Below are 25,155 nucleotides of genomic sequence, written 5' to 3' on the forward strand. Positions count from 1 at the left end.
TCTTCATGGTGGTGATTCTGGGAGACAAGATCAGAGGTGGTGTGTAATATTTTTTACAATGTGCATGCATTACTTTAGTAAAGCAGGGAAAAACCCACAGAGAGAGAAACATAAGCAGAGTCACAGAGGATCCGCAGGAAGCTCAGCCTCAGTGATTCGGGATGATGCAGAGCAGGCTGCAGGGTGGGGGGCAGGGTTGTGTTTTTTTTTTTTTTTTTTTTTGGTCGCGGGCCCCCCCCCCCCGCCTTAGGCTCAGCGGCCACGGCTCATGGGCCCAGCCGCTCCGCGGCACACGGGATCCCCCCGGACCGGGGCACGAACCCGTGTCCCCTGCATCGGCAGGCGGACTCTCAACCACTGCGCCACCAGGGAAGCCCAGGGTTGTGATTTTGGAGTTCAGAGAAACACCGGTCCCAGCTCGGGCTGAGGGCAGGCCACCTTGCCCTGATAACTAGCCCGTCCCTCCTCTCTGCTTCCTAGTGAAAGGCAAGCTTGATAACCAATCAAAAGGGGCATTTTTGATTGACTCCCCAAATTCCTACCTTAAATCTTGCCCATTGTCATCGGATGAGACATCGTCCACGTGGATCTGGTCACAGTCCTGTAGAGAATTTGGCAAGAAGAGAAAAAGGGAGAAATGTGACTGGTGAAGCTGACGCAGCCTTTAAGAGTTGGTTTCATAAGCTGAGGGGTGAAGGAGCACTGAACTGGGAGTCAGAGTCCTGAATTCTAGTCCAAACTTTGCCACTGAAGGTCAGGTGACCTTGGGCTAAGTCTCATCCTCTTTTGCCTTTGGCTATAAGGGGTGGTGGTGACCGTATAATTTATCACGCAAACCCAGATAATTTTGCAATGTAAACGGGGCTGCTATCAACGTTATATTAGGAGGACAGGCACAAAACAGGACCTATCTCCCTCTGCCCCCAGGTACACTAGGACCTATGGTTACCATGGCCATACAGTGGAAGCCTTTCACTATTCAAAGTGTTTCCTCTGCTTGGAATGCTCTTCTGCTTTCATCTCCTTAGTGAACCTTGGATTCTTCAAGCATTAGCTTCAGGAGGTACCCCCTGCCCAAGTCCCCCTCTGTGTCCCATGATCTGTGACCATCATTTATCAAGCATTACTACGTGCCAGGCACCATTCCAAGGGTTCGCCATTCAATGGACTCCAATAACATGCTGCTTTCCACCACCCATACATCTCTCAGTTCTCTTTGGAGAAATACCGTAACACATGGGAGTTAAGACAGAGGGGAAGGGATGATGTAGGTGGGCACATGACCCAGGTTCAACCAATCAGAGAGACCCAGGGTCCCTCTGGCCACAGTGATGACTTCAGAGATGAGTGTGTGGCCTCAGCTGGACCAATGAGAACCAGCCCTGGGACTTTTGGGAAAGAGGAGCTCTCCTTTCCCTAAGGCTGCTGGATGGTGAGATGAAGCCTGGGGCTGTTAGAGGAAAGTAGGTCTGGGAGTTGGAGAGAGGGAGGAGGCCCTGATCAGATCACACTGTTTGCTCCTCTGGATCCAGCCACAACTGAGACAAGGCCACCCTGATTACCATGGCAGGCTGAATGATAGCCCCGCAAAACAGCCCTGTCCTAATCTCAGGAAACGTATACAGAAAAAGGAACTTTGCAGATGTGATTAAGTTAAAAGATCTTGAGATGGGGAGATTATCCTGGATTTTCCAGGTGGACCCCAAATGTAATTACAAGGGTCCTTGTAAGTAAGAGGCAGAGGGGTATTTGACGACAGAGAGGAGAAGGGAACTGGAGTGAGGTGCTTTGAAAATGAAGGCGGAGGCCGCAAGCCAAGAAATACAGGCGGCCACCAGAAGCCAAGAATGGCGAAGAAACATATTCTCCCTTCAAAGCCTCCAGAAGAAACCAGCTCTGCCAACATCTTCAGCCCAGTGAAATTGATTTTGGACACTGATCTCCAGAACTGTGTTGTTTTAAGCCACCAAGTGTGTGGTAATTTGGTACAGCAGCCGGAGGAGACAAATACATGGACTTTTCCATTTAAGTGAGTGGAGATGGATTTCTGTCATTTTGCAACCAAGAGGCAAGTGATGCAACAGCTCCCAAGGAAGCCTGTGAACTCTGCCTCCACCAGAAGGTCCATTCAGATGATCGGTCCATAAGGCAAAAATCGTGAGCACGCTGTGTCTGCCCCCCGACGGTACTGGTTAGAGCTCAGGCTCTGGAATTGGATCACCTGGGCTTGGATCCTGGATCCAACCACTTGAGCAAGTGACTTAACCACCCCAAACCTCAGAGATCAGTTTGGCAAATGGAGATAATAACAGAACCTGCTTCACAAGGTTGACGAGAGGAGAAGGGTCTGGCTACATAAATGTTAGTTTTGATTATTGTGTTAAGATTTGTCAACATCCACATTTTGGTTTGCAAGACAATTTCAGGGGGCAGAGACTGCTAGAGAGAGGGAGATGCACGTGGAACTTTGAGCTTGGCCTCTGAGAGAAAAACTGCTTGTAACATCTCTGGGCCCTTGATGGGAGGAGAGAAGCTGGGGGAAAAAATGGTGTTGTCAACATTTTGAGCAGATCTCTTTTTACACAAGGAAGAGGCTTGAGTTTATCTCTGAGAACAAGAGTTTTGCTGGGGGATGATGGGACCACCTTCCCTCCATCACTTTTTAAAGATATACAGGGATAACTTAGTTGTTATGGAGATGCGGGGGTAGAGCAGGTGGGGACAGTGGCATCTGGGGCAGCCTGGGCTGCTCTGTGGGTATCAAGGTTGGAACCTGGAAGAAGGGGTGGTGTGGCTGCTGATCCCTCTCTGGCCCCCCTGAATGAGCTCTGGACTGGAAGGCGGTTTGCTGGATCCTCTGGATTGGAAAGAGGTTTGTTTCCAGAGTCCCTGGCACACTTTGCCCACAGCTCTGTGGCAGTGACGAAGTAGGACTCAGGGTCCTGCTACACGGCACCTCACGTGTCTGTGGGCCTGGCACAGCGCCCAGGCGTGGGCAACGGTGTGCTCTGACAGGTCTGACAGCAGGGAGGTCTACCCAGAGGCTTCCTAGGGGTCAGCCATGGGCAAATGGTAGCCAGAGCAGAGGGCAAAGAACATGGCAGATGCTCAGTGGTGACCCCAACTGAGAAACTCTTTGGATAGCACTGGAAAAAAACTAGGTGGGGGGCCCTGAGTGACCATCCTTGAGTGAGAGGACATCTGGTTTACACCTAAAGCTTTCCTGCTGTGTTCCGTATTTCCTTTCTTTCCATGCACCCAGGATTCTGATGTCTTGGTGGTATAATTGATCCCCCTCCCTGAGAGGGTGTGTCCTTTCCTAAATAGCTGAGCACGATGGGACGCCCCAACTGGAAGAGCCGATAGTCACATTATCTAATACAGTAGAGGTTAGCCGCGTGTGGTTCTTTATCGTTAGATTCAATTAAAATTAAACAGAATAGAAAATTCCGTTCCTTAGGCCTAGTTCAAGTGCTCGAGAGCCAAATGGAGCCAATGGCTACCATACTGGATGGTGCACGTTTTCCATCATCGTAGAACATTCTATGGGACAGTGCAGCTCTGGAGGGATAAAGAAACGAGGTTGACAATTTCTCTGCTGTGTTGATAGGTTCAATTAAGGAAGAGCTTGCAAGCTGGCCTGGAGACATATCTCATTTAGCCCCAAATGTGCTTAAAACATTAAAACTTTTTGGAACAAGAGCCGTCTCGCTCTCTCCCCCCTTTCCTCCGTCCCTTCTCGCTCTTCTTGTTCTCCCTCTCTCTCTGTCTCTAGATTTTCAGCTACTTTGAGAATTTACACGCTCTGGCGACGCAGGGCTTGCATTCGTCTATCCTGAGAATCCTTAGCCTTGAGGCCCCTCTGCAGCCTCTACTGGGTTTTCCTCACTTTACCTTACCTGCTTACTTGGCCCCTGTGGGCATCCTAGTTTGAAACCTCTGATCCAGAGTGATCTCATATACATGGAAGGATCCCAGGGCCAGCAATCCTAACAGGTTAATGAAAACTGTATTTAAAAGCCAGTGCTGACTTTGGAGACCCAGGCACCGAGGAAAAATTAATAGCAGATTTCCCCCCAGTCCATTGCTTTGCCTGAAATTGGAAAAACACCTCCCCGTGGTCCCCAGGCCTCCCCTCAAGCTTGAAAGCTGCTCTGGGGGGTCACCAGGGCTCAGGCCTCTGGGCAGGGTTCCCTGTGCTTTCCCTGATATCAGGGGAAAGGTATGTGGGGAGGCTCTGTTTTTCTCATTTGCGAGGGGATTGTCGGGGGTGCTAAAGTGTGACAACAGTAGCGATCACATTTCGGGCTTAATAAAATACCATGACGCTCAGCTAGACACTACCTCATACTCCACCAGCTGACCTGGATTGAGTTACCCGCTGAGCCAGCACTGAGGGGAGTGGGACAAAGCGGAGGACACGAAGATGGGGCTGGGCCCTGGGGGAAGAGGATCATGTGCCCCTCAACTGTGCTGCACGGGGGGCAGGCCTCTCAAAGGATGCCAGCCTCTCACGGCCCAGGGTGCTTCTGGCCTCTCTGGAGTCAGAGCGTGACTATCATGGGGGGTGTGTGTCTGAGCGGGACTACCCGCCCAAGACAGAGGATGGGTTCCTGTGGCCTTGGCATTGGTGAGGTGCAGTGGGGCTGAGGAATTGACACTTTCTGACCCAGAGAAACAACTGCAAAGAGTCTCGTGCAAGGATGTCCAGCATCCCAGTGAGAAACTGGAAACCCCTGCAGTTCCCTCGATTGGATCATGGTGGAACGAACTGTGGTATATCCATTCAGGGGATTCCTACCCAGCAGCTCAGAAGAAAGAGGGAGATAGTTATGTTAGCACATGGAAATGTTTCCAAGACATCCTACAGTGCAAAAAGCAGCAGACGTCCAGTATCACACATGTCGATATTTATAAAAACCAATTAAAAACAAGGTGATATATATAAATGTACCCATATACATAAATGGAAATAGAAAGATCTGGATGCTCACACGTCCGACTGGGAACAGTAATTCCATCTGGGAAGGCACTGGCGTTGCGTTAGTGGTCAAAGGAGGCTTTAACCTTTCTGAAATGCTTTCTTTCCTTTCCTTCCTTTCTCCCTCCCTGTTTCCTTCCTTCCCTCCTTCCTTCCTTTACAAGGAGAATATGGACATATATCGCTTTTGAAAAATAAAGTATCTCCCTGGGGAGGAGAGGAGAAAGCAGGATCTAACACTGGAGGACAGAGGCCAGCGATATATAGCCTCTGACTGGCTCCCAATATGCCGGGGTGTGTGCTCAGCATTTCACATAGATTAACGGGGATACCACTGTCATTCATCTTACACAGGAGAAGATGAGGTGAGAGAAATACAGGAACAGGTCTGTTATGAGCTGAATCGTGTCCCCTCAAAAGATGTTGCAGTCCTAACCCCAGTACCTGGGAATGTGACCTTATTTGGAAAGAGGGTCTTCACTGATGATCAAGTGAAGATGGGGTCGTGAGGGTGGGTCCTAATCCAGTATGACTGATGTCCTGATACAAAAGGGAAATCTGGACACAGAGACAGATATGCACACAGGGAGAACATCACGTGACCGTGAGGGCAGAGGTGGGGTGATAGGTCTACAAGCCAAGGAATGTCTCGGAGAAGGCAGGAGAGAGGGGCAAGGAGCAGATTCTCCCTCAGAGCCTTCAGAAGGAGCCACCCCTGCCGACATCTTGATCTTGAACTTCTGGTCTCAAGACCTGCAGGGACAGGAAGTTTCTGTTGTTTAAGTCACCCAGTCTGGGTACTTGGTTACCCCAGAAAACTTCCGAGGCCATAAAATGAAGGCGAGGAGGAGCCCAGGAGGCTGTGTGCCTCCAGAGCCTGTTCTGGCAAAGATCCATCCATCCTAAGACTAACTTATAAAAATGCCTCCCGTGGGCCCGGAACAGCATCAGAGCATGCTTGGGTCAAGAGAGGGGAGGTTTCGGGACTAACCTGACTCTTGTCCTCAAGGTACTTCTTGTGTCCCCGGAAAAGAGAGGCTCCTCTGCTGCTCCCACCATGGTCCAAGCCATCATTACCTGCCACCTACACCAGAGGGTGGCAAACTATGACCTGGGGGCTAAATCTGGCCTGCCCGCTGTTTGTGTAAATAAAGTTTTATTGGAACACAGCCATGCTCATTCATTTACATACTGCCTAGGGCTGATTTTGTCCTACAACAGGAGAACTGAGTCGTTGAGACAGAGACAGCCTGCGCCGCAGAGCTTAAAATATGTACTCTCTGGCTCCTTACAGAAAAAGTTAACTGAGCCCTGACTCAGACTATTACAGTCACCTCCTCACTCTGCCTGCTTCTACCCTGTCCACCCCGCATCTTGCCAGCCTAGTCTCCATCCAGCAGCCAGAGGGATCCTGCTAAACCTTAAGTCACATCCTGTCCCTCCCCTGCCCAAAACCCCATAATGGCTCCCACCTCCCTCCAAGTGAAAACACAGTCCTCACCATGACTCGCGCCCCACTTGTCTGCACACCCTCCCACTCATCACTCTCCCGCCACCATCTCCCACCCCTCTCTCACTGCACTGCACACACAGCAGCCCCTGCTAGTCCTTCAACAACCCTCATGCTCTTGCCCCAGGGCCTTTGCATTTACTGTTCCTTCTGTTTTGAATGCTTTTCCCTCCTCTTTCCATCTGTCAAAAGACTGCGAAGGTTTGTTGATGTCACTGCCTTTGTAAAAACTGCCCCAACTCTACGCCATGTCAGGACAAATGTTTCTGTGCTTCCACACTTCGTGAGGCCTGTAGGGTTAATCTAGACCTGATATAATGGCCGATTTCTTCTTTCATCTGCTAAACTGGGAAACCCTAAAGGTAGTGCTTTTTTTTTTTTTTAAATTTAAACTGTTTTTTGCAAGGTCAGAGAGTACAGCAGTTAAGAGCACACACTCTGGGATCTGGGTCAAATTCTGACTCTGCTTACCAACAGAATGGACTTGGACAAGGTACTAATCTTCGTGACTCTCAACTCCCTTGTCTGTAACTGAGCTATAGAATGGTACTGCCCACATAGGGTTTTGTAAGGATTGAATAAATCAATACAGGTAAAGCATTTTGAAAAGTCCCTCGCCCACAGAAAATGCCACATACACGTTTGCCTTAATTATCACTAGTATTACTGTTTTGAATTCCATAGGCCCGAACTGAATTGAGTTCACCACCAAAAGAGGTTCATGGATGGTCAGCTCTACTAATGAAGCAATTTAGAAGCAAAGCAGGACATTGCAGCCTTCAGTCCAGATTCCAAAGACACGTCAGGATGCTACACGGGAATGCATCTCAGGAAGCGGGGCGGCAGAGAACTAGGGTAGAGACATTCAGTTTCACACGTCCCTGATGTTGTAGCTGGCCTTCAAATGCCCATCCCTGGGCTCCAGGGCCAGCCCCACTGTTCCCTAGGTGTGTGATCTTGGGAAAGTGACTAGACACCTGTGAGTCTTCAGTTTTTTTTGTAATAAACTTTTTTTGGGGGGGGGGCTGCATCGGGTCTTCACTGCTGCACGCGGGCTTTCTCTAGTTGCAGCGAGCGGGGGCTACTCTTCATTGTGGTGCACGGGCTTCTCTTGTTGCGGAGCACGGGCTCTAGGCGCATGGGCTTCAGTAGTTGTGGCTCGCGGGCTCTAGAGCGCAGGCTCAGCAGTTGTGGCTCACGGGCTTAGTTGCTCCGTGGCATGTGGGATCTTCCCGGACCAGAGATCAAACCCGTGTCCCCTGCACTGGCAGGTGGATTCTTAACCACTGTGCCACCAGGGAAGTCCGTGTAATAAACTTTTAATTTTAGAATAGTTTTAGATTTACAGAAAAATTGTGAATACAGTAGAGTCTTCCTATGAGTCCCACACCCAGTTTCTTTTATTGTTAACATCTTATATTCAAATAGTATATCTGTCACAACTAATAAATATCACTATATTATTATTATTAACTGATGTCAATTCTTTATTCAGTCTTTCTACTGCCATCTTTTTTCTCTTTCAGGATCCCATCTGGGGTACCACATTACATTTTGTCATCTTGTCTCTTTAGGTTCTTCTGGGTTGTGATAGTTTCTCAGACTTTCCTTGGTTTTAGTGACAGTTTAAAGGCATACTCGTCAGGTATTTTGCAGAATGTCTCAACTGGGATTTGTCTGATGTTTTTCTCATGGTTAGACTGGAGTTATGGGTTTTGGTGAGGAAGATCACAGAGGTAAAAGTGCCGCTCTCATCACATCACATCAAGGGTACATACTATCAACATTATATCACTGTTGATGTTGACCTTGATCACCTGGCTCAGGTAGTGTTCCTCAGGCTTCTCTACTTAAAGTTACTCTCCCCCCACCTTTCCATAGTACACTCTTTGGAAGGAAGAAACTATGCAAAGCTCACAGTAAAGGGCAGAGTATCTACATAAATTATTTTGAATTTTTCTGTATGGGAGATTTGTCTGTTCTCCCCCACTTATTTATTCAATCATTTATCTGTGTCAGTATGGACTCATGGGTACTTATTTTATATTTTGGGTTGAATACTATGTTATTTGTTTTAGTACTCAAAGTGTTCCAGCTCTGGCCACTGGGAACCCTTCCAGTCAGCACTTGTGTCCCTTTGACATACCCCATCATCATGGGTTTTTTTGAGCACTTCTTTAGTTTTTGGTACTATAAGATGCTCCTTGTTTATCATGTAACTTCTCTGTCCCAGCCCTAGAATCAGTCACTTCTCCAAGGAGCCCTGGTTCCTTTCACTGGAAAACGGTGTTTTGAAGCCAAGACCTGGATGCTGGATGTGCTAGTTGCTGCAGGAGTGTCATTGCTTCTGGGCCCTCTTGGGCAACAGACCAAGGTCTCCAGGATTTAAAAAAAATATTTATTTGGTTGGTTGTGCCGGGTCTTAGTTGCAGCAGGCAGACTCCTTAGTTGTGGTAGGCTCCTTAGCTGTGGCTCGCGGGCTCCTTAGCTGTGGCCTGCCGGCTCCTTAGTTGCGGCATGCGTGTGGGATCTAGTTCCCTGGCCAGGGATCGAACCCAGGCCCCCTGCATTGGGAGCGTGGAGTCTTAACCACCGTGCCACCAGGGAAGTCCTGGATTTTTAAAAAATTATGAAATATGGGTAATGCATCCACTTGCAGGTGTGTAATGAGGCACGTGGCTGGCCTAATAAATGAGACCGATTATAGTCCAGACCACTCCTTTCACCAGTGTGGAAACTGAAGCTCGGACAGGGCCAAGTGGAACTTACATAAAGGGTCACAGGGCCTGGGTGAAGGTATCTGTGGATAGCAGGAGCGTCCCATCTTTCATCGGCGATGACAGTGATTTATCCTTTTGTCGTGTGCTCAAAGTCCAGATTTAGTTTCAAGGTCAATTAGTCTCCTGAAATGCATGAGACAGCATCCCACCTTTTCTTTGCTCTGCAGTGTGTGCAGGATTGGATTTATTTATCCTTTCCTTGAATGTCTGGTGGAACTCTTGTTTAAAACAAGCTGGACCTGCTGCCTTTGTTAGAGCTGTACACCTTTAACTACGATTTCAACTTCTCATGGTCACTGGTTTACTTATTTAAAACATTTCCCCTTGGGTTAATTTTGATAATTTACATCTTTCTGAGAAGGGTCAACTTCATCCAGGTTTACAAGTTCATTGGAACAATACTGCTCATGGCATTCTCATAACTAAATAGGTCCCCTGAACCTATGACGATGTCCACGCTTTCATTCGGGTTGTTGGTTACTGATCTCTTCTTCTCCCTTTTTTTTCTTGTTCATGCTTGCCAAAGGCTTTCTACCTTAATGATCTTTTCAATGACCAGTTCTTATTAATTTTCCTGGTTTTCTAATAAATGTAATTTAAGGCTGTCTGGATCAGCCTTTGCCTGCGCCCCATAGTTTTTTTTTTTTTTTTTTGCGGTACGTTGGCCTCTCACTGTTGTGACCTCTACCGTTGCGGAGCACTGGCTCCGGACGCGCAGGCTCAGTGGCCATGCCTCACGGGCCCAGCCGCTCCGCGGCATGTGGGATCTTCCCGGACCGGGGCACGAACCCGTGTCCCCTGCATCAGCAGGCGGACTCTCAACCACTGCGCCACCAGGGAAGCCCTAAGCACCCCATAGGTTTTGATCCTTAGTATTCTCACCCTTGCTTGTTTCTGAACAGTAAGCCTGGTGACAAATACCCATCAAAATCCGTTCTGATTTATGCTGGTGACAGCCGGGGTTTTCCCAACCTGCTCTGCTGTGGTCTGATCCCATTACTTTTTGTCCTTGGCTGCCTGGAGACACGAATGCAGAAAGGAAATTGTTGACAAATTTCCTTTAGAAAAATGACTCTCATCCAAGCCCAGATGGACTCCCTGCCCACTCCTTCTCCTTCAAGGCAGGTATATTTTAAAAGTGAGAGTGCTTAATGCTGCCTCTAGACTAGTCAGAGAGGGGCCTGCTCCCTGGGAGGGAAACCTGGGCTGTCTTTCTCGTGTTGTTTAAATGTTTAACTTATCTGAAGAGCACTAAACAGGCTGTGGCCTGTGTTGCATTAATGGTCAGTTGGGCAGGACGTCTTGGAGAGCAGCTCAGCGCTGACAAGGTGAAATATTCTCCCTGACAGCTCCTGCAGAACCGTAAATCAGACGTTCAGCAATCAGGCCCAGGTGTCAGGCAGGCAGCCACGGCCTGCCCAGATTCCAGCCACTTCTGAGTCCCTCCAGCATGATCCTTCCCAAAGCTCTGGCAGCATCTTGAAACGCTCCCCCTCCAGCCCACCCTCCAGCCTGGCCACGCCTGATTCGGGCCAGGGATACCTTCTGTCAAAACCTTTAGGTTGATCTTGTTTCTTATGAAGGCCTCTTTTCTTCCATCCACTCTGTGGACCCGTATTACTTCTCCAATTCACTGTTCATCTCAAAACTGTATCTTTGGGACTTCCCTGGTGGCGCAGTGGTTAAGAATCCACCTGCCAATGCAGGGGACACGGGTTCCATCCCTGGTCTGGGAAGATCCCACATGCCGCAGAGCAACTAAGCCTGTGCGCCACAACTACTGAGGCTGTGCTCTAGGGCCCGCAAGCCACAACTACTGCACCTGCGCGCCTAGAGCCCATGCTCCACCGCAATGAGAAGCCCGCACACTGCAACGAAGAGTAGCCCCCGCTCGGGGCAACTAGAGAAAGCCCACGCACAGCAACTAAGACCCAACGCAGCGAAAAATAAATAAATAATTGTATCTTCCGTGAAAGATAAACGTCCCAGCCTAGAAGTCAGCTTGGCCTGGGATCAGATCTCCATTCTACTCTTACTAGCTCTCTGACCCTTGAAAAATGACCTCCCTGGGCTTCACTCTTCATATGTAAAACAGAGATTAAAAAAAAAAAATCTCCCTTTCCATGGTACTTGTGAGATTTCAGTGAGAAAATGCACGTGTGATGCTTGGCACAGGGTAAGAGCTCAATACGTGTCAGCCCTGGGCAAGTTAACCTCTCCGTGCCTCAGTTTTCCCATCTCTGAAATGGGGATACGTAACAGCATCTACCTCCTGTGACTGTTGGAAAGGTTAAATGAAGGCATGCAGGTGAGCCCTTCGGGCACTGCCTGGCACACAGTGAGCTCTCAGGACATGTCAGCTGTCGCTGTGATTGGGTTTATTATTCTCACCTGTGCCCCCCCACTCGGCTCCAACCTCAGTCCACATCCTTCTTTCTAGAAATGTATTCAGATCCTTTGTTTATTGCTTTGTTCCCCTTGCAGGGGGGAAGAGAAGGTGCCGTAGTTGTTTAGTGTGGTTTAGGTTGCTGTTACTTGTGACTTTTGTTTTGCATATACGATGTGAAGATGACATGATTCACGGAGGAGTTTTTCATCTTTGTCTTCTTCGTTTACACTGGGAATTTCTCCTCCTCTTGCTGTCAGACCTTGCTCATCTTCCTCCAGGCTTCCTGGCTGCACCAATCCTCCCTGCTCTCCTTTTCCCTTTGAACCCACTGTCTACAGCACTGTAGAGTCTAGATTTCCTGTTGGGAATCTTCTTTCTCTCAGCCAGATGGCAATCGTTCTCCTGGGGGAGGCAGCACGGCACAGTGGATAAGTGCAAGGGCCCTGGAGCCAGGCTGCCTGGGTCTGAATACTGCCACTGCCAACTGTGTGACTTTGGGCTGTTCGCTTAACCTCTCTGTGCCTCAGTTTCTTCATTTTTAAAATGGGTGTTATGGACTGAGTGTTTGTGTCCTCCCCAAATTCATATGTGGAAGCACAAACACCCAGGTGGCTGTATTTGGAGAGGGGGCCTCTAAGGAAGTAATTAAGGTTACGTGAGGTCATAAAGGTGGTGCCCTGATCTGATAGGATTAGTGTCCTAATAAAAAGAGACAGCAGAGGTGGCTAGCACATGCTTTTTCTCTCCCTTTCTCTCTCCCTCTCCTTGTACACACACTGAGGAAAGGCCATGTGGAGACACAGTGAGAAGGTGGCCTCTACAAGCCGGGAAGAGAGCTCTCACCAGAAACCACATTTGCCAGCCCCTTAATCTGGGACTTCTAGCCTCTAGAATGGTAAGAAAATTAATTTCTGTTGTGTTAAGCCATACAGTCTGTGACGTTTTGTTATGGGAGCCTGAGCAGGCTGAGATAATAGGGATAACAATAGTGAAGATTAAACAAGTTAATGCATGTAAACCGCACAAAACAGTGCCTGGTACCTAGTAAGTACTCAGTAAACGTCCGCTGCGATTACTGTTACTATTCTTCTTCTTATATTTTTTTGCGGTACGCGGGCCTCTCACTGTTGTGGCCTCTCCTGTTGCGGAGCACAGGCTCCGGACGCGCAGGCTCAGCGGCCATGGCTCACGGCCCAGCCGCTCCGCAGCATGTGGGATCTTCCCGGACCGGGGCACGAACCCGTGTCCCCTGCATCGGCAGGCGGACTCGCAACCTCTGCGCCAACCAGGGAAGCCCTACTATTATTATTATTATCATCACCATCTTAACTGAAAATGTAGGTCATGTCTTACAAACTTAGGGTTCCAGAGCTTCACTATCTCATAGAACTTTCTACAATGTGTACAATGAAGTAAATGTTCTGTCTAATATTATAGCCATCAGCCACATGTGGCTAATTACGTTAAAATTATTTAAAATTAAATACAATTAAAAATTCAATGCCTCGGTCACACTAGCCATATTTCAAGTGCTCAATAACCACATGTGGCCAGTGGTTACTGTATTGGACAGTGCAGAATAGAACACAGACATCCCTAGGGCTCTAGAGCATTGGCTTTCAAGTGGTTTTGACTGGGACCTTCCGTAAGAGACACATTTTCTATCACACAGAGATTTAAATTACTGAAACATAACTGATAACACAGACAATTTCTCAAACAATATTCACCACTACTATCTGTGATGCACCCTACATACCCCTTTCAATCAACTTTCCTTTTTAAACATTTAATACCATACCTTCTAATTATTAGGGAAACGTAAACTACAATGAGGGATCACCTCACACTGGTCAGAGTGGCCATCATTAAAGAGTCTACAAAAAAACAAATGCTGGAGAGGGTGTGGAGAAAAGGGAGCCCTCCTACGCTGTTGGTGGGAATGTAAATTGGTGCAGCCACGATGGAGAACAGTATGGAGGTTCCTTAAAAAAATGAAAATAGAACTACCATACGACGCGGCAATCCCACTCCTGAGCATGTATCGGAGAAAACTCTTAATTTGAAAAGACACATGCACCCCAATGTTCACTGCAGCTCTATTTACAACAGCCAAGACATGGAAGCAACCTAAGTGTCCATCAACAGATGAATGGATAAAGAAGATGTGGCACATGTATACAATGGAATATTACTCAGCCATCAAAAAGGATGAAATAATGACATGGTGCAGCAACATGGGTGGACCTAGAGGTGATCACAATAAGTGAAGTAAGTCAGACACAGAAAGACAAATGCCACATGACGTCACTTATACGTGGAATCCAAAGTATGACACAAATGAACTTATTGACAAAAGAGAAACAGACTCACAGACATACTGACAGAAAACAAACATGTAGTCACCAAAGGGAAACGGGGGGATAAATTAGGAGTTTGGGATTAACAGATACACACCACTATATATAAATTAAACAACAAGGATTTATGTGTAGCACAGGGAACTATATTCAATATCCTGTAATAAACCATAATGGAAAAGAATATGCAAAAATATATCTGTATAACTGAGTCACTTCGCTGTATACCAGAAACTAACACAACATTGTGAATCAACTATACTCCGATAAAACAAACAAAAAATAAAACCTCAGTTTCATCCTCAGCAATATCACCTACGAAATCACTGGCAAAATGTGCTAGTCATTCCCCCCAAAACACTAATAAGAGAAAAACTGTAAGTTTAACAACAAAAAAATTTTTTCAAGTAAAAGCAAGTTACATGAAGCCTGCACTGTGCTGTACGCTAGGTGATCCGTAAATACGGTACAGCTGACTACTCTCAAGGGCTTGGCGCAGCGTTTCTCAACGGGGTGCCCCTGGCGTTTTGCGGGGAATGATTCCTCGTTGTACAAGGCTGTACAAAGTACTGGGTTACGTGGCACCCCTGGCCCCGACTGCTAGGAGCCGACAGTTCTTCCCCTTCGTGTGATAACCCACACTTCCCTCCCATTTCCAAACTCACCCTCCCCCACTTGATAATGAGGTTGCAGACATCGAGAGCCTGCGCTCTGAGAACGAGGGAAGACGGGAAAGCGAGGACAGGGCTGTCCCTCGCCTGAATCTGCCCTGCTTTCCCCCCACTCACCTCTTCACGCAGGGGCCACGAGGATGGATGGCATCGCCTCCCCCGCTGCACACTGAGCCCCGAAATCAAACCCAAGAGGACTGCGCTCCCGGGCACCTCCACTCAGCCGGGTCCGGCCTGGCTTTGGCAGTGGCACATGCGCAGTTCAGTGAGCCCGAGGCCGCTTTCATGAGCTCCCAAGCGGCAGGTGTGTGAATTTCAATCAAACCTCCCCCCTTGCTCCACAGCCCTGCTGACATTTCAGATGAGGATCCTCTGCCCTAGATTTTACTGCAAGAAGTAGCTCTCGCACAAAGGCAAGTTGGCCGGGTAATTGTCAATACTTATGCCCAAACTCCAGCAACCTGCTGTCATTTAGGGCCAGGTTGCTCACCACTGTCATGATCTTTGCCCTATCTCTGCGTTACATGTATTGTTACTGAATTATGGTAAAATCGGGGATTGGGCAACCTAGTTACCTTTTCTAGCTCATCATACAATAAACATATAATGATTTAAATTAATCAATTTGCCCCTGTACCATGTAAACCCCCCCTTGCACAGTCCCAGTGGCACATGCAGCCCTCTGGTGGGGAGGCCCATCTCTTGCGCATGTACCGTGTGCCAGGCTCTCTGCTGACTGCTTCCGTGTATCTCCCATCATCCTGACGACCCTGGAAGTTAGGGGCTTTTCTTCTACCCATTTAACAGATGAGGAAACTGAGGTTCAAAGGAGGTGGAGTGACTTGCACAGGTCACACAGCCAGGAGATGGTGGAGCCAGGACTCAAAGGCAGACTGAACTGACTAGCAGACACTTGCCGTAAACTCTGGACACGCATCCCTAAAGTCCTGAGATACAGCTGAACTTGGCGCCTACTTTGTCTCTGACCAGTCCTCCTCATGGAATCCCTGCCCCATGAGCACTTTCACCTTTCAGTCCGGGAACGATCTAATGCAAACACCTGCTTCCACCATTGCCCCCTTTGGTCTGTTCTCCACCCGGCAGCCAGAGGGAGCCTCTGAACGGTGAGTCAGGTCATGTTGCTCCCCTGCTCTAAATCCTCCAATAGCTTCTGGTCACTGTTAGAATGTCACCCAGAGCCTTATGATGGCCCAGAGGCCCCACGTGATCTGTCTCCCCTCCCCCAAAATGCCCTCCACAGTCCTTCCTGCTCTTTTGCTCTAGCTGCACTGGGCTCTCCTTCCTGTTCCTGGAACTTGCCAACTCTGACCATGCCCCAGGGCCTCTGCACTGCTGTTCTCTCTGTCTGGCACACTCTCTGCCTAGATGCCCACGTGGTCCTCTCCCTTACCTCCTTCAGGTCTCTGCTCCAGTGTCACAGAAGCCTTACCTGGTTTTACCAAGGAAAACAGTCCCTGTGACCATCTCCTCCGGCTCTGCTGGCCTCTCTTTGGAGCACTTTATCTGACATTTTATATTCAATTGTTTATGGTCTGCTTCCCCAACTGGAAGGTCAATGCCTCCAGGGTGGGGGAATCTTGCTGTGTTTTATTTTCGGTTTTTTTTTTGCCACTGAATCCACAGCACTTAGAGCAGGGCCTGGTGAATTATAAACTCTCCATAAATTGCTGTTGCTTGTGGGAGCTGATCTCCTTATTTAGAGATGGCACTGCAGGCTCAGAGCAGAAGGGGATCTGACTTTGTTCCCTAAACCTCATCATCTGACCATCCATGCAGGAGCCAGGCTCCAGCCCCGAAGGACCTCCCTGGGGAGCTCCACCGGGCTGCCCTTCAGATTTTGACGGGGGCTCCCTGCACCAGCAAGCAATATGTTTTCACTTGTGTCTTAACTTCTGCATCGTATAACGTGGTTTCAATTCTGCTGAGGTGCCCGCGGGGCTTCTGGCACTGGGGACATTTTGGAAAAAAATGTAGAGAATAAAAACAAACTGGCTTCCCTGAGTAGCTCCAGCTGGTAATTAAGATCCTTTTCCAAGAGGTGCGACTTTGACTTTGGGGTCAGCGCAGAACAGCAGAGGGGGCAAGGTTCTGAAGACATGGGCTTGAACACACGCCAGTCCAAAAAATACCTGGCTCTGAGCCTCAGGTTCAACAAGATGGACAAAGTGCTTACTATGTGTCTACCACTGTCACTGCCTGAGAGCTTCAAACTCGCGTATCTGTCTGTCGATTTGGTATTTCACTGGGGTGTCCCAGACACCTCCGACCTCATGTGCTCACAACAGAAGGATGGATTCTCCCGTCTTCCCTGTGTTGCCCACCACAGAGAACAGCACCATCACCCAGGTCAGGCCAAGCCCAGGAGCCCCTCTGGGCTCCTCTCTCCTCTCATCCCCCACATCCAACCCGTCAGCAAGGCCTCTCAGCTTTCCTGCCATTCTCCCGGAGCCCACGTCTTCTTCCCATCTTGATCCAACCCGTTTTTCATCTTTTGCTTGGAAGTATCTCTTTGCTGGTCCCCCTGTCTCTACCTTTCCCATCCTGCTGCCTAATCTCCGTGCAGCAACCAGAGTGGTCATTTTAAAACATTAATCAGGTCACGTGGCTCTTCCCATTTCATGCTCCCTCGCCCCATGGTTGTCCAACTCTGATGTCTATGGCTCGTGTCTGGCTCATGCCTCCCTCTCCAGACTCATCCCTCCCAGCCGCCCCCTTGCTTTCACTCACTCATTGCACTCACCTGTCCTTCTTGCCGATCCTTGATGATGTCACACTAGTTCTCACCTCAGGGCCTTTGCACCTGCTGATCCCACCTCCCTTGGTCTCCACCTGGCTGGTTCCTGTCATCATTCAGGCCTTGGCTCAAGCGCCACGTCCTCGAGATGCCTTCCCTGACCCCCTCGAGAATGCTGTTCCCCTACCCTACTCCCTCACCCCCAACACTCACTCTCACATCTGATTGTTTTATTTTCTTCACGTCCTTTTCACTACCACAAAGCATGCTTGTTTATGGATTTGTTTGGTTGTTTACTGCCTGGTCCCTGGGGATTTAGGGTGAATCAGACAGACGTCCCTCCTCGCACAAAAGTGACATTCTAAGCAGGAGACAGGGAAAAACTACATCTACCCTGGACTTTTCAGATACAAGGGCCAATAATTTCCATTTTTTGCTAAAGCAAGTTGGGTTTTACTATGTGTAATCAGCTGAGTCTTTACTATATTAGGCTCCATAATACTTGCTGAATTCAATTGCCATGTTTTTTTTTAATTTAAAAATTTAACTTTAAGTTCTCTCTTTTTTCCCCCCAAGACATAAGAAGACTTTGTAAAGGGAGCTTGCACATTGCTTTTGGCTAAAGAGATAGTTTTGGGCCTTGATGCTACTGGCATTCTCCACTGCTCCAAAGCTTTCTTTCTCAGCAAGTTTTTTTTTTTTTTTTTTTTAATATTTAGTTATTTATTTAGGCTGTGCTGGGCCTTAGTTGCAGCATGCAGACTCTTGGTTGCCACATGCATGCAGGATCTAGTTCCCTGACTAGGGATTGAACCCCGGCCCCCTGCATTGGGAGCATGGAGTCTTACCCACTGGACCACCAGGGAAGTCCCCTTCCTCAGCAAGTTTCTATCTCAATCCTCTCTTTGAAAAAGATGTTGGGCAGAGAGCATCAATTTCATTTCACAGATGGGAGGACTGAGGCCCAAACGGCTTGCTGAGACTGGAGGGAACACAAGATCGATCATTTCAGCAAGGATATTCCTTTCTGGAACTCTAGGACTGCAGACTGGGAAGGAAACTCTGTATCCTTTCCTGACGATAAATGAGTAATGCTCTCAGTTGGCCAGGACAGATTTGCAATTTATAGCCTTCATATTACTACTTCACAGTTGAGTACCCAGGGATTTTCCAGATTCTAAGAAAAAAATATTCCTACTAGGATAAATAGAATTGTTCTTTTACATGCAGTTTTATTTTAGGTTGCCTTTATTTTTCAATCTGTTAAACCAATAACGAGAATATAATTTACAAAGCTAGAAGATTCCCACATTAATCCTCTTATCAACCAAGAAAACCTTCCTCACCTTGGAGAAAGCTGCTTGCTCTTTCATTAGGGGTAAGTAGTGCACTGCATTTCCCTCCTTGCTTTGTCTACCGGGAAGCTCAGAGAGACTCAACTTAACTGCTGTAGTTAGCCTGAGCCAGACTTTTTCTGGTACAATGCCTCACCCTTATTCATTACATGGCTTTCAATTCCTTTGTTTTGCTTTAGTAGCTCTATTTTAAATATGTTTTCTATTTGAAATTCTTCCCCAATCTTTCTGACACAGGCTGGGTATAAACAAACGAATTAAATTTATTTCTGAAGCTGCTCTCCCCCTTTTTCCTATCTCCCTTGCTACTTGCTTAGGGGCACAGGAGCAGATACTTTAAATCTGCGCGGCCCCACCGCTCACTTTCTCTCTCTCTTTGTAAAACATGTTTTCAGGAGAATGCAAATTGTTTTTAAAAGCTTCCATCCTGGCCCACTGCTAATTATTCCTGACCCAGGAGGATCTGTACTAATTTGCCTTAATAAACTTTATTAAATAGCAAATTTCAGGAGGAAGAAACTATGCAGCCTTGATTGGATTAGTAAAACTGCCAGTGGACATCACCACTAGAGCAGAGAGAAAAGCCCATTAACCATGGAGAGGGAAGGTGGGGAGAGAATCCGGTCAAGTGTGTTTCCAATAAGCCATGGCTGGCCACAGTTTTGTGCTTTCTTCGGGGTTGTGAGCAAAAGTTTCTAGCCTCCAAACGAAAAAGGAAAAAAAAAAAGGAAAAAGAAAAGGCAGTGTCTCTGCCCCCAAACAAGATGCAGGTGATTAAATACAGCAACTATGGGATGAAATGAGCAATCAAGCAATTCCAAACCTCCAGGTCATTGAAGAACAGATGTGTATCTGCGAGGTTGAAGATCATTTCTTCCATCATGAGGCCGACGCGCACGGACGCCGTGGTGTCCTGTTAGGAAGAACCAGAGAAAAGCGCAAGTAAGTGGAGTCACTGTCGTCTCAGCCTCCTCTCCTCCCGGCCCACCCCTGAATGGCAGATCCGGTCTGTCCTCATCTGCGCGGCTAGCACACGGCCTAAGGTGTGTCTCCGGGTGGGGTCGGGGTGATAATGTTGCACAGCTTCTGAGATTTCACTTCTACTTTCTCATCATTTCTATTTACCCTCGTCAGTGTTTAAATCTCCCCCCACAAATATGCCCCTGGAATGGCAACTGTGTTCAGTGTTGCAAGAACCAGAAATGGCTGTAGGAAAGGAGAGCCTCTTGGAGAATGTGTTTCCAGGGAGGCCTGAGTGATTTCAGGGAAAGCAGTATAAACTATGTATAAACTACTGGGAGAGCTGGGATGTTGGTTCTCTCCTTACAACGATCGCTCTATGGCTATAGCCCTCCTCCTCCGGCTATTTAAAAAAGTACTCTTATCTAACAAGAGAGGATTAACTACGAAAACAAACATAAACAAAACCCACTGTAGGGGACTTCCCTGATGGTGCAGTGGTTGAGAATCTGCCTGCCAGTGTAGGGGACCCAGGTTCGATCCCTGGTCCAGGAAGATTCCACATGTTGCAGAGCAACCAAGCCCGTGTGTCACAACTACTGAGCCTGCGGGCCACAACTACTGAGCCCTTGCGCCACAACTACTGAAGCCCATGTGCCTAGAGCCCGGGCTCCGCAACAAGAGAAGCCACCGTAATCAGAAGCCCACACACTGCATCGAAGAGTAGCCCCTGCTCTCTGCAACTAGAGAAAGCCCGTGTGCAGCAATGAAGACCCAATGCAGCCAAACCAAACCAAAGAAACCCACTGTAGTACATCCATACCCGGGAAAACGAGGCAGCCATTAAAAAAATGGAATAATGCTAGAACTCATGACATGAAAGAAGCATCCAGAAAAGTAGTATTAAGGAACAAAGGCAAGCTGTATCACAGTATAGTGTGTAAAACACAGTGTACAATAAAAGGGTCCATTCTCTCTCTGTCTCTGTCTCCTCTTTTCTATACACATAGCATGTAGACTGCATTACCCTTTACCCATATTTGGGGTCCCATCCTGAAACGCTTCTCCCTGTAGGAAGATGATATACACCAGGGGCTGGCAAACTACGGCCTGAGGGCCAGATCTGGCCTGCTGCCTGTTTTTGAATGGCTCACGAGCTAAGAGTGATTTTTACATTTTTGGACAGTGTATTGTCTACGGTTGCTTTTGTGCTTTGCAGGCAGAGGTAAGTAGCTGTGACAGATCCTTACAGATCCTAAAATACTATCTGGCCCCCCGCAGAAGAAGGCTGCTGGCCCCTGATATAGATGCTCCCTGTTGAGATGTGACCATAGGACTTGCTTTGGCCAATGAAATGTGAGCAGAAGTTATGTTTTGCTTCTGCTTGGAAGCTTTAAGAGCTAGTGCATGGTTCACCATGCTCTCTTCCCACTTCACAAGGCTAAATGTTCCAGATAAAAGCTACTCGGTTAGCTTGGGTTCCAGAGTAAAGATGATGAGAGTCAGAGCTGCAACAGACCACAATGGACACGTACTACAAATAAGAAGTAGATGAGATTGTAAAGCGACTGTACTCCAGTTAAAAAAGAAAGAAGTAGATGAGATTTGGGGGATGTTTTTTACTGCAGCATAACCTCACCTATTCCAACTGATACACGTGGAGGATATGGAGCATATGGCACACAGTGGTTCTCAACCCGGGTTCCACACTGTGAGGATCTGAGGAGCATTTAAAAATCCTGATGCTCAGGCCATACCCCTGATCAATACAATCAGAATGGCTAAGGGTGGGATCCAGGCACCAGAAAGCTTTACAGAGCTCCCCACTTGATTTCAATGTGCAGTCAAGGTTAAGAACCACTGGTCTCGGAAAATAGCTAGCTAGTGGGAAGCAGCCGCATGGCACAGGGAGATCAGCTCGGTGCTTTGTGACCGCCTGGAGGGGTGGGATAGGGAGGGTAGGAGGGAGGGAGACGCAAGAGGGAAGAGATATGGGAACATATGTATATGTATAGCTGATTCACTTTGTTATAAAGCAGAAACTAACACACCATTGTAAAGCAATTATACTCCAATAAAGATGTAAAAAAAAAAAAAAGGACCACTGGTCTAAAAGGAGGGACAACACTTAGTAATATTCCTGGTTGATACCTATTAAGTGATCTCTCTGTGCCACTCTCTAAGTATTAACTCATTTAATCCCCACAACACTCTCTCAGGTGGGCACTAGTACCTTCCTATTTCATAGGTAAGAACACTGAGGCTCACCGAGTAACCTGCTCAAGGCCACACAGCCAGCAAGTGCTGGGATTTGAAGCCAGGTCATCTGCTTCCAGCAGCACTGCTTCAGAGGAGGCGCTGGAGGGGCCAGGATTGGGAGAGGAGTAAAGGGGGCCTTGACCTATCACTCCATACACCTCTTTTCCCCGCTGAATTTTTTTACTGGGAGGCTGCATTACTTCTATTATAAAAATAAATAATGAATGACATAAACCCTTCTTGACCCTTAAAAAAAAAAAAAAAAAGGAAAAAACCCGTAGCTGGTGATCTCAGCTTCACACACACAACTGTGAAGAATCAAGCCCAGGAACGCAGCCATTAGGTGAAACATCTCATTAGGGCCCCAATAGCCAAGGCTTAGCACTCCAGATCCTGGCTGGAAGTCGCAGGGTAGAGCGCTCCATGAATAACGAAGAGAAAAAGGGGAAAACAAACTTTTCAGGGCCAAGCAGGGAATCGTTGTGTGACCTGGCAAAAGGGTTTGGGGGTGTTTCCACACATTACTCATACCCAAACCATTTCACCTCTGCAGGATTGCACATTCTTTCTTGGCGAGGCTGTTTGTATACCTAACCACCTGTGCCCAGCCCTCCATGTACTAGACAGGAAGCAAGAAGAAGGGGCCAGGGCTTCCCTGGTGGCGCAGTGGTTGGGAGTCCGCCTGCCGACGCGGGGTACGCGGGTTTGTGCCCCGGTCTGGGAGGATCCCACGTGCCGCGGAGCGGCTGGACCCGTGAGCCATGGCCGCTGAGCCTGCGCGTCCGGAGCCTGTGCTCTGCAACGGGAGAGGCCGCAACAGTGAGAGAGGCCCGCGTACCGCAAAAAAAACAAAAAAACAAAAAAGAAGGGGCCATCCAGACTTATCCTCTGAAAGGATTTATTCAGAAAAATGTCAGGTCCCATGCCAGCACACAACAGGAAAAGTAATTATTGTAGACAAAATGGCTTACCTATGACAAGTATTTGCATAGTTAGAAGAAGCCAAATCCTCTCTATCGATAAAGCTGAAACTATGACTTACTGATATTGGGAGGATGTGAAGAGAAAGTCTGCATGTGTGTGATAAAGGCAAGGGTGAGAAAAGAGAGCTAAAGTCTTATCTTCCAGTTTGGGAAGCCAGAGACCATGCCTAAAACAGAAAAACAAAAAAATCAAGATGTGGTCACAGAAGCAGGTTACTTAGAAATTTGGAGGTGACCCAAAGAATCAGCAAGAGTTGAAAGTTGTTGCCTCTGCGAAGAGAGGGTGGGGGTGGGTGGAAAGTCGCTGGGGACTGCTGTTTTTCGTAATACTTTCCTTTGGAGAACTCTATGGATTTTAAACTCTATGCATAGATTTCTTGGATTAAAAGAAAACTAAATTAAAAATAAAAGGAAACATACTCAAGTAATATTACCCTACAGTAAATATTAAACTGGAAAAAGACCCATACATGTGAACAAGGGACATGTAAAAAGATGTTCATTACAGAACTGTCTGTAAATAGCAAAAGTTCGGAAACAATTTAGCTGTCCAGCCAAAGGAAATTAGAGAAATAAAATGTAGAATATTCATACAATGGAAAACTAAACTCAATGGAAAGAAATGAACCAGACCTCCATGTATTACCAAGGATGCCTCAAAAAAAAAAAAAAATTGAGTGAAAGCAAGTTTTCTGGAAGTTATATACTGCATGTTATTACCATTTATTAGAAACATATACAATGTTACTACATATTTTCCATGGGCACTTATATATTTGTAAATATCTGCAAGGATATACCCAGAGTCAGAACAGCAATTACGTGCGGAAAGCAGAGAGGAGGAGACAGAGGAATTAGAGGTGATGATCAAAGTGAACTTTAGTATTATCCAGTATATTCTAAACGTTTTTTAAGGAGAAGGGATTCAAACATTTCTTGTATAATTAAAAATTGAAACAAAAACTTAAAGACACCCAAAAGTTTCTGAGGAGAAGCTTGAGAATACCCAACTATTCCCTAAGCATTCTCTGATTTCAGCTTTTCCTAGAATCTGCTTGCATGCTGCCTATTAGATTGTTTTGAACTATGTAGGGGGGACCTCTTTTCAAGACACTTGATAAAAACTAGTTGTGCTGGGGTGGAAAAGTCTGGAATAGCCCATGAAAAGCACAACTGTCCCAGGGGTTAAGTAACACGAAGTGTTACTCTGGGCCAGACCACTCTATCCAAGGAGAAAATGTTTTTTTCAGGGTTGTGAAGACTGAGAAAAAAAGAAAAAAAAAAATAGTGGAGGCTCAGCATTAATTAATGTGAAAGACAGCTGGCGTGAGGACAGGATGACAGACATGGGTTTCATCTCATGCTGCCCGCTGAACGCGCCCCTAATATGCTCTATAAACACACCGCCCTGGTCTGTTGGCTTAAGTTACCCTGTGCAGCTTGGAGCGGGAGGACGCCCTATCTGACCCAGCACACCTCCCAGTCAAAGAAAGCCTAAAATATGCGAGCCTTCATGCCGTGTCCTTCAGCTAATAAAAGGCTACAGGCTAACACTGCAGGGAGGATTAAATGAGGTAGCACACGTGTAACCCCCTAACCCAGGGCCCAGTATGCAGCAGGCACTCCCCAAGAGTTGGTTATTATCAAAATCCCCCAGTCCACTTCCTCACCCCCTTAAACAAAGAACCTGCTTCTGTAAACCCAGCAGGAACACCCCAAATCAGATGGTACTTTATTAAAGATGTACTTTATGAAAGTACCATCTCACATGAAAACCATTTTCTTAATCATTACATACTCTTTGGATTAAAAAAAAGATCAGTGGTTAATTTCCTAAACAAGCAACAGCAGAAACAGATTGTGCTTAAAAAAACAATCCATTTAAACCAGAATGGAGAACTGAGAAAAGGGGAGTTTTTCCAAAACAGGCTTCAATTTGTAACTTGTCTGTTGAAAGGACTGTGCTGGGAGCTGGTGGGGTTCGGGTGGATGGAATGTCATCTTTGTCTGACTCAAGAGTTTGTGGGTGGCTCTCTCCCGGTGAAGGTACAAATCAGAATAAGGCACGGCAGATTTTTTCAATGTGCTCTAATGTTCTACGGATTTGTCAGGGTTCAGTTTTGATGATGGCGAGGTGGGCTATGCACGGACT

The 25,155-nt window shown here is 47.3% G+C and overlaps 1 protein-coding gene across 3 annotated transcripts in view; it reads right to left on the bottom strand.

Annotated features, from left to right (window-relative positions):
- EYA2 (EYA transcriptional coactivator and phosphatase 2) overlaps window positions 1-25,155 on the bottom strand; it is a 176,926-nt gene that overhangs the window by 19,016 nt on the left and 132,755 nt on the right. For all 3 annotated transcript variants that reach the window (XM_024746874.1, XM_024746871.1, XM_024746873.1), the window contains 2 exons: window positions 19,625-19,714; window positions 543-601 (listed from right to left, as the gene is read on the bottom strand). In XM_024746874.1, coding sequence (XP_024602642.1) covers window positions 543-601; window positions 19,625-19,714 — 149 coding nt within the window. The remainder of the gene's footprint in view (window positions 1-542; window positions 602-19,624; window positions 19,715-25,155) is intronic.

The sequence above is a fragment of the Neophocaena asiaeorientalis genome, unplaced genomic scaffold (genome assembly GCF_003031525.2).
Source record: "Neophocaena asiaeorientalis asiaeorientalis breed wild unplaced genomic scaffold, Neophocaena_asiaeorientalis_V1.1 scaffold132, whole genome shotgun sequence".
NCBI lineage: Eukaryota > Metazoa > Chordata > Mammalia > Artiodactyla > Phocoenidae > Neophocaena > Neophocaena asiaeorientalis.